The sequence below is a fragment of the Neovison vison genome, chromosome 14, assembly GCF_020171115.1.
Source record: "Neovison vison isolate M4711 chromosome 14, ASM_NN_V1, whole genome shotgun sequence".
In the NCBI taxonomy this organism is placed as follows: Eukaryota; Metazoa; Chordata; class Mammalia; order Carnivora; family Mustelidae; genus Neogale; species Neogale vison.
This window is the reverse complement of record NC_058104.1, coordinates 2447050-2460153: the sequence shown is the minus strand read 5'-3', so window position 1 is coordinate 2460153 and position 13104 is coordinate 2447050. Positions and strand designations below refer to the sequence as shown.

At 55.5% G+C, this 13104-nt stretch overlaps 1 protein-coding gene across 1 annotated transcript in view; it reads left to right on the top strand.

The window, feature by feature from the left end:
* The first annotated feature begins 427 nt into the window (after positions 1 to 427).
* Positions 428 to 13104, top strand: part of ADAP1 (ArfGAP with dual PH domains 1) — a 49807-nt gene continuing 37130 nt past the window's right edge. The window contains exon 1 of the mRNA XM_044233615.1: positions 428 to 517. Coding sequence (XP_044089550.1) covers positions 436 to 517 — 82 coding nt within the window. The 5' untranslated portion in view covers positions 428 to 435. The remainder of the gene's footprint in view (positions 518 to 13104) is intronic.

Here is a 13104-nt window from a genome sequence, read left to right as displayed (position 1 = left end):
CTCACGGAGGAGCCCACCTGGGCCTCCTCAGGCCCCCCACTGGTGGAGCTGGTGGCGCTGTGCTCAGATGGGGGTGGGCAGCGGGGAGCCCGCCGGGCTGGTCCCGAGGCGCGCGGGCTGGGGGACGGGTTGGGCGCGGAAGGAGGCCGCCCGCCCGCCCGCGCCGCTGGGGGCCGCCCGCGGGCCGTGCCGGCCAGAACGCGCGGTGCGCCCCGGGCCCCGCGCCGGCACACGCTCAGCGGCCGCGGCAGAGACACCAGCGGCGGCGGCGGCGGAGCCGGGCCCGGCGGCAGGAATGCGGAACCGGCGCGCGGGCTGAAGCCGCCCAGGATGGCGCAGGGCCGCGGGCGGCGGGCAGCCTGCGTGGGGCCCTAGCGCGGCAGGGCGGACGCTCTGGGTCCCGGCCCGGCATCTCGGGCGGGCGGCGTCGCGGCCATGGCCAAGGAGCGGCGGAGGGCCGTCCTGGAGCTGCTGCAGCGGCCGGGGAACACAAGATGCGCCGACTGCGGCGCCCCGGGTAGGTGCGGCGGGGCGGGTTCCTCCGGGGTCGCGGCCGGTCCGCGTGGGTGCGGGGCCGGGCTAGCCGCGGGGCCGGGGGGATGCGGAGGGGGGCAGGTGCGCCCCTGTGAGGCGCTGGCCGGGGTGGGTGCGGGGCCGGGATGGGTGCGGCCCGGGGTGGGTGCCGGCCTGGATGCCCGCCCTGAGGACTGGGAGGAGAGCTGCGGCGCCTGCGTGGCCGGGGGCGCGGGCCTGGGGTGCACCTGCATGGAGCCGGACGTCGCCTCCCAGCGGCCCCGGGGCCTGCGGCTGTGTTGCCTCCCCTCCCCCCTTCCCCCCACCCGCGTGTCTCGCTGTCACCCGCGGACCGCCGCCGCGTTGCGAAACCTCCGCTCCGTAGAGAAAGAGGAAATCGGGCCGGGCGGGTGTCTGCAGAGAGAGAAAGGGCAAGCGGCCCCCCGGGCTTATGTGTGTGGGTGTGGGGGTCCACCTGGCTCCCCGCCACCTGGAGGTGACGTCATAGCCCCCCACCTGGGGCCACCCTTTTGCACATGCCCTGAGCAGAGGACTGGGGGAGGAAGGCCCACGGGTGAGGGCTCTCCTGTCCCCACCCTGGCAACTGGCTGCTCTGGGCAGGTGGCCAGTTCAGGTGGGGCACCAGGGCCATCCTGCCTGTCACAGGCTCTCCGTTCACCTGCACCGTCCTCCCATCAGGCATCTCCTGGACTTTGCTCCTGGGTGGCCCTGCTCTGGGCTGATTTCCAAGGTGCCAGAGGCCTGAGGAGCCTCCTCTCCCTTCCTGGGGCGATTTGTCCTGGGATTGACAGGAAAAGGACAGGCTGTGCTTCCAGGCTGACAGAACCCTGCTTGTTAGCCATCAGCAGCAGCCCCCGGTCCTTGTGAGGGGGAGGTTGGGGAAGGAACAGCCCCTAGGGCTACACCTGCTCCTGCTGCCCCCAGGAGGAGGGCAGCCCTGCTCAGGGGCTGTTCCATTCAGGGGGGCATTGCACACCCCACTGGGGGCTCCCAGCTCAGAACACAGAACACTCCTCAGAACACACCTAGCTTACGTCCCCCAGGGGCAGGGGCTGCATTTGTCCTGAGACAGCAATTGGAGACGCAGCCTCTGGGTACTCCAGAAGGGACCCAGTGGCCCACGCTCCTCTGTTGCCTACCCACTGGGCTACGGGGTGGTCTTTGGCAGCCCCGGGTCCTGGGAATCCGCTGGTCAGCTGCGGTGTTGCCAAGAGAGGCTACACCAGGAGCTTGAGTGTCCTGGAGCCACCGACAGTCTTCTCTGGAAGCCAGGCAAGCTGCAGTGGCCTCTCCCCCAGCCTCCTGAGCCGGGGAGCTGCAGGGCCCACCCTGATGGTGCCAGGGGCGGGGGGACCACCGTTGTGCTCTGCTCCTGCCAGCTGGCTGGCTTGGCTCACTCTCTCCCTGCCTCCCTCCTCCAGACCTGAACTTTCACTTGTTCCGGAAAAAGGGACGCACCAGGGAGAGGTCACCAGCACGTTGAGCTCTCAGCCTGTGGCGGGGGTGGGGAGGGGAGGGGGGGGTCACGGGCCAGAAAGCTGGCCCTGTCACTCTCCTTCTGAGTTACACTGCTCAGGAGCTGCGCCTTTGGAGCCAGAGCCTCCCTCCAGTGACCTCGGTGGGTGGGTGGGTCCAGCCTGGCAGGTGGGACAGGGGGCTTCCTGGCCTCTTGGGCCCTGCAGGGACCCTGCCTCTCACAGCAAGCACTGCCATGCCCAGCTCACCCACTCAGCCAGAGGGCACTGCTCCAAGGCAGGCACGCTGGGCCCTGGAGTGGTCTGTTCTTACAAGTCCAGCTTTCCCTGGCATTGGGCCAAGCCTCTGGTTTTTTAGAATTGGCCCATGACACCAGTGTCTTGCCTTATCTGTCTGGCAGCCCTGTGGAGCAGGCAAGATGCTGGCGATCTCCCCCATTTCACAGCTGGGGAGACTGAGGCCTTGGAAACTTGAGCCACCTTGGGGGGCGTGGGGCTACAAAGGCAGAGCAGGTGTCTTGGTGTTATAGCTCTAACCCCCTTCTTGGCCTCCCCTCTGCTCCGGGGGTGTTGGGGGTGAGGTTTGCTGCCCTGCGCCCTCGTGACCCCCATGGAATGCACGCCCACAGTCTCCGCTGCTTGGATGAAGCCGCCTGGTCTGTCCAGGTTCTGTGCCTGCTGCGGCCCAGACGGGTGGCTAGGGGCCATTCTGTAGTGACCCGAATTGGCTCAGGGCTGCCCTGCCTCACCATAGCCGGTCAGGAGCCCGGAATTGCCGGGGGCAGGGGCACAGGGACCCTGGACTGTGGGCCAGCAGGCCAGGCCTGGGCCACCTATAAGCACCAGGCCTGGAGGTTTTTTTTTTTTTTTTTTAAAGATTTTATTTATTTATTTGACAGAGAGACTACAAGTAGGCAGAGAGGCAGGCAGAGAGACATAGGAGGAAGCAGGCTCCCTGCTGAGCAGAGAGCCCGATGCGGGACTCGATCCCAGGACCCTGAGATCATGACCTGAGCCGAAGGCAGCGGCTTAACCCACTGAGCCACCCAGGCGCCCAGGCCTGGAGGGTTTTGCAGGAGATTTGGGCAGGCCTGGCTAGCTGGCTCTGTGAGGGCTTCCAGGAGGGAGGCAGCCTTGGGGTTGAGGGTGTCCCCACGGTCCTCACAGGACCTGCTCCAGTAGTGGGCTGCCCCCTCCTTTGAGCATGGGACCCAGGGAGCAGCCTCCCAGAGAAGTGGCTCTCGTGACAGGCCTGGGGGACTGGGTGTGTATGGGTCCCTTCCTCTGCAAGGCCGGGGTTGGGTCTCCATCTTTGGGGTCCTGAGGGGCAGCTTGGCACGTCCCCCAGGCTGCCTACCTCGTCAGGACAAATGACAGTCTTTCCCTTGAGCCTCAGGTCGGATGTTCCCGGAGGACTTGGGGGCTCTCACATCTTCAATTGGGTTTGGGTGTGGGTGATGAGCTTGTGGTCCTTTGATGCATGTCACCTGGGCATGAGTCACGTGGAAGCACCAGGTAAAGCCAATCTGGGAGCACGTGGGCCTCTGACACACGGGCGGCTGGGTGAGGAGGTGCCGGTTTCTGCCCAGACGGACGGTTTGGGACGGCTGTGTGGAGGCTAGGCTGCTCCCAGCATGTTTCTGGAACCAGGCCCCAGGGGTCTGACTCTGGCCTGGGGGGCCCGTCCTGGCAGCTAAGCTGCAACCTGAGTGCGTGCCCTCGCAGCCCCGCGGGTGACCTCAGAGCAGAAGCGGCTTGCTCAGCCCTGGGAGGCTTCATGGCGGACGGGACCTTTCAGAACTTGCTGTAAGCCAGGACAGAATCGGCTGGGGTGTGGGGGGTGTGTGTGTGTGTAGGGGGCCGTCTTTCAGGAATTTGGCCTTGTTTGGAGAGGGCCCCCTGGGTGGGTGTGCGGCCAGCAGGTGGCTGCTAAGGAGTGGGCTGGGTGGCTGCACCCATTTTGGGGGCAGAGGCCCACCTGGTTTTGGGGGTTAAACCAAAATTTTTTTTAAGTTATCATTTTAAATGATAATTTTTAATTTTTAATTGATTTTAAAAAAATTTTTAATTAAAATTATTTTTTAAATTTTTTTAGATTAAGATTATTTGGTGGGGGAGAGAGCACGCCTACACGTACTTGCAGGCGGGGGCACGAGCGTGGGGAGAGGCAGCGGGAGAGAGGAAGCAGAGACTTCCAACCAGAGTGGGTTGTCTGAGGCCGGTCCGATCCTGGACCAGATCAGGACCTGAGCTGAGACCCAGAGTCGGAGCCTCACTGGTTGCGCCAGCTGGGCGTCCCCAGTGGGACGGGCCTAGGTGTGCAGGGGTGTTACGTACTTTCCTGTCCCTGCGCCCCCTCCCCCGCATTGGGCTCCAGAGCCTTACCATCTTGTCAATTGGAAACACGGGCCCCCATGTGCATCTCCAGCCCCACCTGCGCCTCTGGGTCAGTGGTCTGATGGCTCCTGGACCTTGTGGGAGAGGAGTCCTGCCTTTTTTGCCTTGTGTCTGGTGCATTCCCTCAGCATGGTGTCTGCGGCCGTCCGCGCTCTTGGCTGCTGTGATGCCGGGCTGCAAGCGTCTGAGAGGGCAGAGTCAGAGGACTAGGATGGCCGGGTCACAAGGTGACTCTCGGCCTGACATGGTGCAGGACCAAGGGCTGTGCTCCTTGGCCCCAGGCCAGCAGGCCCCTCATGCAACGTCCTGCCGCCGTGTCTGGGGGGCTGGGGAGCAGCTGCCCCCACCTCCATCCCAGCAGGGGAGGCCCAGCCAGCCAGGGCCGCCAGGCTGGGGGGACACTCACTAGACTGAGATTGCCCCAGAGGGATGCGGAGCTGCTGGGCAGGCTGGGGAGTGTGAGCTGGGCCCTCGCTGCTCCTGGAAGGGGCACAAGGGCCCTGTACTCAAGCCCACCCTCCTTGTTGGCCATTTGTGAAGCCCTGCTCCGACCGGGGCCTGCCAGCAGCGGTCCCCCCATGCCTGGGAGCCGGCTCCTGGGTCCCATTTCCCCATGAAGGAGCCAGAAGGGGCTTCACCAGCTTCAGCATCCGAGGGTGGCAGGCAGGGGCTGTGGGTTTGCCAGCTGCCCTCCTGGCAGAGGCTCCCTGTGGTCCCATCCACAGGGAGCTGTGGTGGAGAAGGGCTCCTTCCCCCTTCTTTCTATTGTGTTAAAATACGCATCACCTGGTGCGGACAGTCTTACCTGTTTGGGTGTGTCCATTTCAGGGGCCTTCAGCACCTTCCCTTCCATGCAGCCGTCACCACTAGCGGTCTCCAGAACTTTCCATCTTCACCAACTAAATCTCTGTCCCCAGTAAACACTCACTCCCGCTCTCCAGCCCCCCCAGCTGCCCTCTGGGGTCCCTCAGAGAAGTGGGGTCCCGCACTGTTCGTCTCGTGTCCACAGGTCCCTCCCTGTGGTAGCAGGGGGCAAAATTCCTTCCTTTTTAAAACCGAAGTGCAGTTCGGTTAGTGTCTGATGTTTGTGTCAGGGCACAGCCCGCCGATCCGGGATCTGTGTGTGTTGTGAGTGATCGCGGGAAGTCTAGTGAGCGGGTGTCCCCACAAACAGGTGCAGCTCCGCACAGTGTTACTGGTCACATCCTGGGACCTGCTTAGCTTACGCCCGAAGCTGGTGCCCCTCGACCCCCTCCGTGCGTCTCATCCCCGTTCACCCCCTATCCGAAACCACCAGTCTGTCCCCCGTGTCTGTGAGCTCAGAGGTTTTTTTTTTCCTTGCATAGGATATTTTTCTGTCTGACTCATTTCACTTAGCGTAATGCCCTCCAGGTCCCTCCATTCTGTCACAAATGACAAGGTTTTCCTCTTGTTTACGGCAGAACGATATTCAGGGTGTGTGTACACACGGCGTCGGCCGTGTCCCCTCGTCCATCTGCGGGCACTTCGCTGCTGCCGGGTCTTGTCCGTGGTGGACAGCGCCACGGTGAGCCTGGGGGTGACCACGTCTTTTCCAGTTAGGGTTTTGGTTTCCCTCGGGCAAACCCACACAAGCGGAATGGCTGGATCTTGCCGTTGTTCCGCTTCTGCTTTTCTGAGGAATCTCCACACCGTTCTCCGCAGTGACTGCCCCGATTTTCTTTCCCCCCAATGGCGCCGAGGGTTCCCCTTTCTGCACATCCTCACTCATGCTCGCTCCTTCTTGTCATCTGGACAGTGGCCATTCTGACAGGTGTGAGGGGGCCGGCACCGTGGTCCTGCTGTGCCTCCCCTGAGCATCCGCGATGAGCTCCTCATGGACCTGCTGGCCGCCTGTGCGTGCGTCCCCTTTGGAAAAATGCTCTCTTCAGAGCCTCTGCCCAGTTTTTAATGGGATTGTTGGGTGTTTTTCTGGTTTTGTTTTGCTACTGAGTTGTGTGAGTTCTTTATAGATTGTAGATATAATTATTAGACGTGATTCGCAGATGTTTTCTCCCGTTCCACAGGTTGCCTTTTCCTTTTGTTGTTTTCCTTGGCTTTGGTGGGCTGTGCAGACGCTTTCCAGTTGGATGCGGTCCCATTTGTTGATTTTCCCTTTTGTTGCCTTTGGTTTTGGTGTCAAATCAAAGAGTCCTCACCAAGACCCATGTCGGGAAGCTCACTGTCCCTGTTTTCTTCTAGGAGATTTATGGTTTTGGGTCTTACACTCAAGTCTATAATCCATTTTGAGTTGATTCTTGCGTACGGGGTGAGGTAGGGGTCCAGTTCCTTTCTTCTGCAGGAGGCTGGCCCGTTTTCCCAGCACCATTTATTGAATGGACTGTCCTGTCCCCATCGTATATTCTTGGCTCCTTCATCATAGATTAACTGACCCTGTATGGGCGGGTCCATTTCTGGGCTGTCTCTTCCGTTCCACCGACCTACGTGTCTGTTTTTACGCCAGCACCGTAGTATTTTGATCACTGTAGTTTTGTAATATGTTTGAAATTGGGAAGCATGAAGCCACCAACTTTGTTCCCCTTTCTCAGAATCGCTTGGTTATTTGGGGTCTTTTGTGATTTTATACAAAGTTTAGGATTATTTGCTCTGTTTCTGTGAAACATACCACTGGACTTTTGATAGGGATTGCGTTGAACTGTAGACTGCTTTGGATAGTATGGATATTCGAACAGTGTTAATTCTTCCAGCCATGAGCAGGGACCGCCTTTTCATTTATTTGTGTCTTCGATTCTTTAAGGTTTCGTAGCATTCGGGACACAAGTCCCTCACCTCCTGGACTGACCCTCTTCCTAGGTGTTTTATTGGTTTTGATGTACCTGTCAGTGGGACTGTTTTCTTAACCGGTGTTTCCCATGGTCTATTATTAGTGTGGAGAAACCCAGCTGGCTTCGGTACATTGACAGTGTCCTGTAACTTCACCGAATTCATTGACCCATTCTTGTGGTGTGTCTGCGTGTGTGTACACGTGTGTGGAGAACCCCTAGGGTTTTCTACATACCAGATGGAATAAAGGTGGAGAGAGGGCATTCTTTTTTTTTTTTAAAGATTTTATTTATTTATTTGACAGAGAGAAATCACAAGTAGATGGAGAGGCAGGCAGAGAGAGAGAGAAAGGGAAGCAGGCTCCCTGCTGAGCAGAGAGCCCGATGCGGGACTCGATCCCAGGACCCTGAGATCATGACCTGAGCCAAAGGCAGCGGCTTAACCCACTGAGCCACCCAGGCGCCCCGAGAGAGGGCATTCTTGTCTTGCTCCTGAAATTAGAGGAAAAGCTCTCAGCTTCTCGCCGTTGAATGTGATGTGAGCTGCGGGCTTGTCCTGTGTGGCCTTTATCATGCCGAGGCACGTACCCTCTGTAACCCGCTCTGTTCAGGTGTTTCTCACAAACGGATGTTGAATTTTGTCAATGCTTTTTACTGCTTCTATTGAAACCATTTGACTTTTTTCTTTCGTTTTGTTAGTGGAGTGTATCGCATTAATTGATTTGCGGATGCCAAATTGATTTCCCCCCCCTCCCTAAGGACATAGAAGTTTCTTGAACACACTGCAAGGGAGCAGCGGGCAGGACAGCAAAGGAGAGACTGCTCGAGTGGATTTCTTTCTTTTTTTTTTTTAAAAGATTTTATTTATTTATTTGTCAGAGAGAGAGGGAGAGAGAGCGAGCACAGGCAGACAGAGTGGCAGGCAGAGGCAGAGGGAGAAGCAGGCTCCCCGCCGAGCAAGGAGCCCCATGTGGGACTCGATCCCAGGACGCCGGGATCATGACCTGAGCCGGAGGCAGCCGCTTAACCAACTGAGCCACCCAAGCGTCCCTCGAGTGGATTTCTTTTTTTTCGAGTGGATTTCTTGATCCAAACTAGCATCCCTGGGGTAAATCCCACTCGAACACGGTGTATGATCCTTTAAATGTGTTGTTGAAGTCAATGTATGAATATCTTACTGAGGACGTTACAATCTGTGTCTGTCAGGAATATTGGCCTGTAATTTCCGTGTCCTTGTCTGAATTCGCCAGGGTACTGCTGGCCTCATGAAAGGAGTTTGGAAGTGTTCCCTTTTCTTTTATATTACTTGGTATTACTTCTTTAAATGCTGGTAGAATTCACCAGTGGGGGCGCCTGGGTGGCTCAGTGGGTTAAGCCTCTGCCTTCGGCTCAGGTCATGATCTCAGGGTCCTGGGACGGAGCCCCGTGTTGGGCTCTCTGCTCAGCGGGGAGCCTGCTTCCCCCCTCCCCTACCTGCCTCTCTGCCTACTTGTGATCTGTCAGACAAATAATAAATAAAATCTTAAAAAGAAGAAAAAGTACCTTAAAAAAAAAAAAAAGAATTCAGCAGTGAAGCTGTCTGGTTCTGGAGGTTTCTCGGAAGGTTTTTGATCACAGATTCAGTCTCCTTGCTTCAGATTCCCTTTTCCTTGATTCAGTCTTGTACATTCCCAGGGATTTACTAGTTTCTTGTTCCATTTGTGGGGTGGGGATGTAATTATTCATAACCGTCTCGTAGGACCCTCAGTGTTTCCACGGTATCACTCCTAGGTCTCCTTTTTCATTTCTTGACTTTATTGATTTGAATCCTCTCTCTTTTTTTCTTGGTGAGTCTAGCTAAAGTTTGTGAGTTTTGTGTGACTTTCCCAAAAAACAGTTCTTTGTTTCATTGATCATTCTATTATCCTTTTGTCCCTTGCTCTTTTTTTTTCCTTTTTTTTTTTTTTTTTTGGAGAGAGAAAGCACGTGCATGTTGGCAGTGGGGCAGAGGGAGACAGAGCCCCAAGCAGACTCCAGGCTGTACTTGGAGCCCAATGTGGGGCTTGATCTCATGACCCTGAGAGCCCAGGCCAAGATCTGGATGCTTCCCCAGCTGCGCCCCACAGGTGCTCCATCTGGTCTTTCTCCGGTTCCTTGCAGTGCGGAGCTTGCTTGTTTTTCCACAGACTTTTCGTGTTTCTCCAGGCAGATGCCCCCCACCGTGGACGTCCCTCTCACGATGGTTGTCGCTGGGCTCTCCGAGCTCCCGTGTATTCCATTTCCACGTGTCTCGGTTTTTTATTTCTCCCTTGACCCACTGGTCGTGCAGTGGCATGTGCTTGGATCTCCACACACGTATGAATTTCCCAGTGTTCTTGTCATGCATTTCTAGTCTCACACCGCGGTGCAGAAGATGCATCATGTGATTTCAGTCTTCTGAAGTTTATTAAGACTTGTTTTGTGGCCCAACAGGGAGACCTGTGGTCTTAGGTTTAGGTCCTTGATCCATTTTTGAGTTAATTTTTGTATATGCTGTTGAGGGAGGGTCCGGCCTCATTCTTCTGCATGTGGCGCCTTCCCAGCACCACTTCTCGAAAACCCTGTCTTTTCCCCATTGGATGGTCTTAGCGTTCTTGTCAACTATCATCTTTGCAACAATGCAGAGATTAATTTCCTGGCTTGTTCTGTTCCGTGGGTCTATATGTCTGTTGTTCATGCCAGTGTCACGCTGTTTGGATGCCTGCAGTTTATTTGTTTTTTAAGATTTTATTTATTTATTTGACAGAGGCCACAAGTAGGCAGAGAGGCAGGCAGGGGTAGGGGGGAGGCAGGCTCCCCGCTGAGCAGAGAGCCCAATGCAGGGCTCGAACCCAGGACCCTAAGCCGAAGGCAGAGGCTTTAACCCACTGAGCCACTCAGGTGCCCCTGCCTGCAGTTTAGTGTTGGATTTTGAGTCATGAGGTGCAAATCTTCCAGCTTTGTTCTTTCTCCAGATTGTTTTGGCTCTCCAGGGTCCCTAGAGATTCAGTGTGAATTTTAGGATGGACTTTCCATTTCTGCAAACTATGTCATTGGGATTTTGGTAGGGATTGCACTGAGTCTGTAGATTTGCTTTGGGTAACACTGACATTCTGACAGTATCAAGTCTTCCAATACATAACATGGGGTATGTTTCCATGTATTTATGTCTTTGGTTTCTTTCCAGAACATTTTATACTTTTCATGAGACAGGTTTGTTTTTTTTTTTTTTTTTTTAGCCTACTTGGTAATTTCTTGAGGATTTTACTTTCTTTGGTGCTCTTGTAAGTTGATTTGTTCTTGCAATTTACCTTCAGATTATTCCTTCTGTATAAAAATGCAACTGGCTGACTCAGTACTGCATCCGGCTCTGGATCTCAGGGTGCTGAGTGAGAGCCCCATGTTCGGTGTAGAGGTTACTTAAAAAATAAGTAAATAATAAAAACGTGGTGTGTTTTCACGTGCTGACTTTGTGCCCCCTTCCTTTCCTGGATTCCCTTACTCTGACAGCTCCTTCCTGGAGTGTTCGGGTTCTCTGCATATGAGACCATGTCCTACGCAGACAGATCGTGTTGCTCCTTCCTTTCCGCTGTAGATGCCTCTTCCTTCGTTCTCATGCCCGGTGGCCCCGGCCGGAGTTTTCCAGGACTGTGTGGGATGGAGGTGGTGAGGGCGGGCGCCCTCCCCTCGTTCCCGCTCCTCAAGGAGGAGCTCTCGGTCCTTCACCGTCGAGGAACACATTGGCCGGGGGATTTTCCGAGACGGGGGTCAGCGCATGGAGGTCGCGCCTCCTCCTATTCCCGGTTTGCTGAGTGCTTGTATGCGAGCGTCGGGTTTAGTCCAGCGCTGTTCCTGCATCAGTAGAGATGGACGATCGTGTGGGCTTCCCCTCGTTGTGCTGGCGTGGGGCGTCACGCTGGTGGGTTTTCAGGGGGGCCCTCTGTGCGATCCACGAGTAAAGCCGCTCGTTGTGGTGTGTTGTCCTTGTTGTGCCGCCGAGTCCCGCTTTCCAGAGGTCCGTTGAGGGTGTAGCCTCGTGTTCACAGAGGTCACTGGTCTGTGATTTTTTTCGTAGCATCTCTGAGGTTCTGCTGGCTGCGTCGGATGAATTGGGAAGCGCTCCCTCCCCCTCGATTATTTTGGAAAAGTTTGGGAAGGACGGTGTTGGTCATTAAGGGTTTAGTAGAACTCACCAGGAAAGCCGTCAGGGCGTGGCTGTTGTTTGTTGGGAAGTTTTGATGATGGATCCAGTCTCCTTACTGGTTCAGAGGCCCATTTGGATGGTCCACTTCTTCGTGATTTGGTCCTGGTGGGTTTTCCATTTCCAGGAATGTGTCCACTTCACTGAGGTGACCCTGTTGTTGGTGTACGGCTGTTCCCGGCACGCTCTCCTAGACCTTTTTATTTCTGGTAGCAGCGTCCCCAGCCTTGTGTCCAATTGTCGTGACTTGAGTCAATTTCTTAGTCCGTCCAGCTCAAAGTTTGCCAATTCACTGATCTTCTCGAAGAAGCAACTCTCGCTTTCATTTATTTTCTCTCTTGGTTTTCTTTTCTCTATTTCATTGATCTCTGCTCCGATCTTTATGACTTCCTCCCTTCTGGCAGCTGTAGGCTCGTTTGTTCTTTGTCTGGTTCCCTCAGTTGTGAGTTCGGTGGTTGGGTTGACATCGTTCTTGTTTTGTGGCAACAGCACTGAGAGCTGCAGAGGTCCCCGTTACCACCACTGGCGCTGCGTCCGTGTTCTGGTGTCGTGGTTTGTTTCCCTTCCTCTGATTTCATTTCGCCTCTAATTTCCCTTGTGATTTCTTCCTCGATCCACTGGTTGTTTAAAAGTGTGTCACGTTTCGGCCACGTTGGGAATGTTCCCATTTTCTTTGTGTTGACTTCTAACTGCACCCTGTTGTGGCCGGAGAAGATGCTGCATGCGAAATCTACCTCTTACAATCGATGTGCACTTCTCTGCGTCCTCACGCGTGGTCGGTCCTGCATGACGGCGTGACGCCCCGCGGGCACGAGGGAGGAATGCGTGTGCCATCCCGGTCGGGGGGCGGTGTCTGGTGGGATCTGGTTGGCTGTTGTGTGACATCCTCTGTTTCCTCACCCCTGCGGACGTTTCTGTCCGTCACTGTGAGGGCAGCATCGCGGTCTCCAGCTGTCATTCTAGGCTGGCGATGTCTCCTTCTTATCCCACCGAGTTTTGCTTCCTCTACTTTGATGGTCTGTCATTCGGCGCATACACGGAATCATTAGATCTTCTTGCTGTATCGAGGCTTTTACTCACATAGATTGTCCTCCTGCGTCCCTTGTGGCCTTTTCCTGACTTAGTCCGTCTGTCTGATGTCCATGCAGCCACTCCAGCTCCCTCCCGCTGGCTGTCCACACGCAGTGTCCTTTCCCGTCCCTTGACTTTCAAGCCGCCGTGTCTTCAGATCCCAGCCAAGTCTCTCAGGGAGGCCAGTGGTCGCACCTTGTGTTTCTGTCCATCCACCGTTCTCTGTTGACCGGGAGCCTCCTGTAATGTGAGCGCTGGTGAGGAGGGTCTCCCTCCTGTCTTGTGCCCTTTGTGTGTGTGTGTGGCCTGCAGCTTTTTCTACCTTGTTTGCTGCATTCCTGTTGTCTTCTGTGTTTAGTTTATGTGCAATGTTTGAATTCCCTCCTGATTTCCTTTTGTGTATTTTCTATAGCTCTTTTCTTCCTGGTTGCCATGGAGATTACATTTAACATCCTAAATTTATAACCTTCTAAATCGAATTTATAGTAGTTTAACTTCAGTAACGTGCAGAAGCCCTTCCCCTGCACAGCTGTCTGCACAACCCCCTTTTGGTGGTCAGTGTCACAGTGTTTCATCTGTACACACTGTTGCCCCAAGACATATAATTCATTCATTCATTCGTTTATTT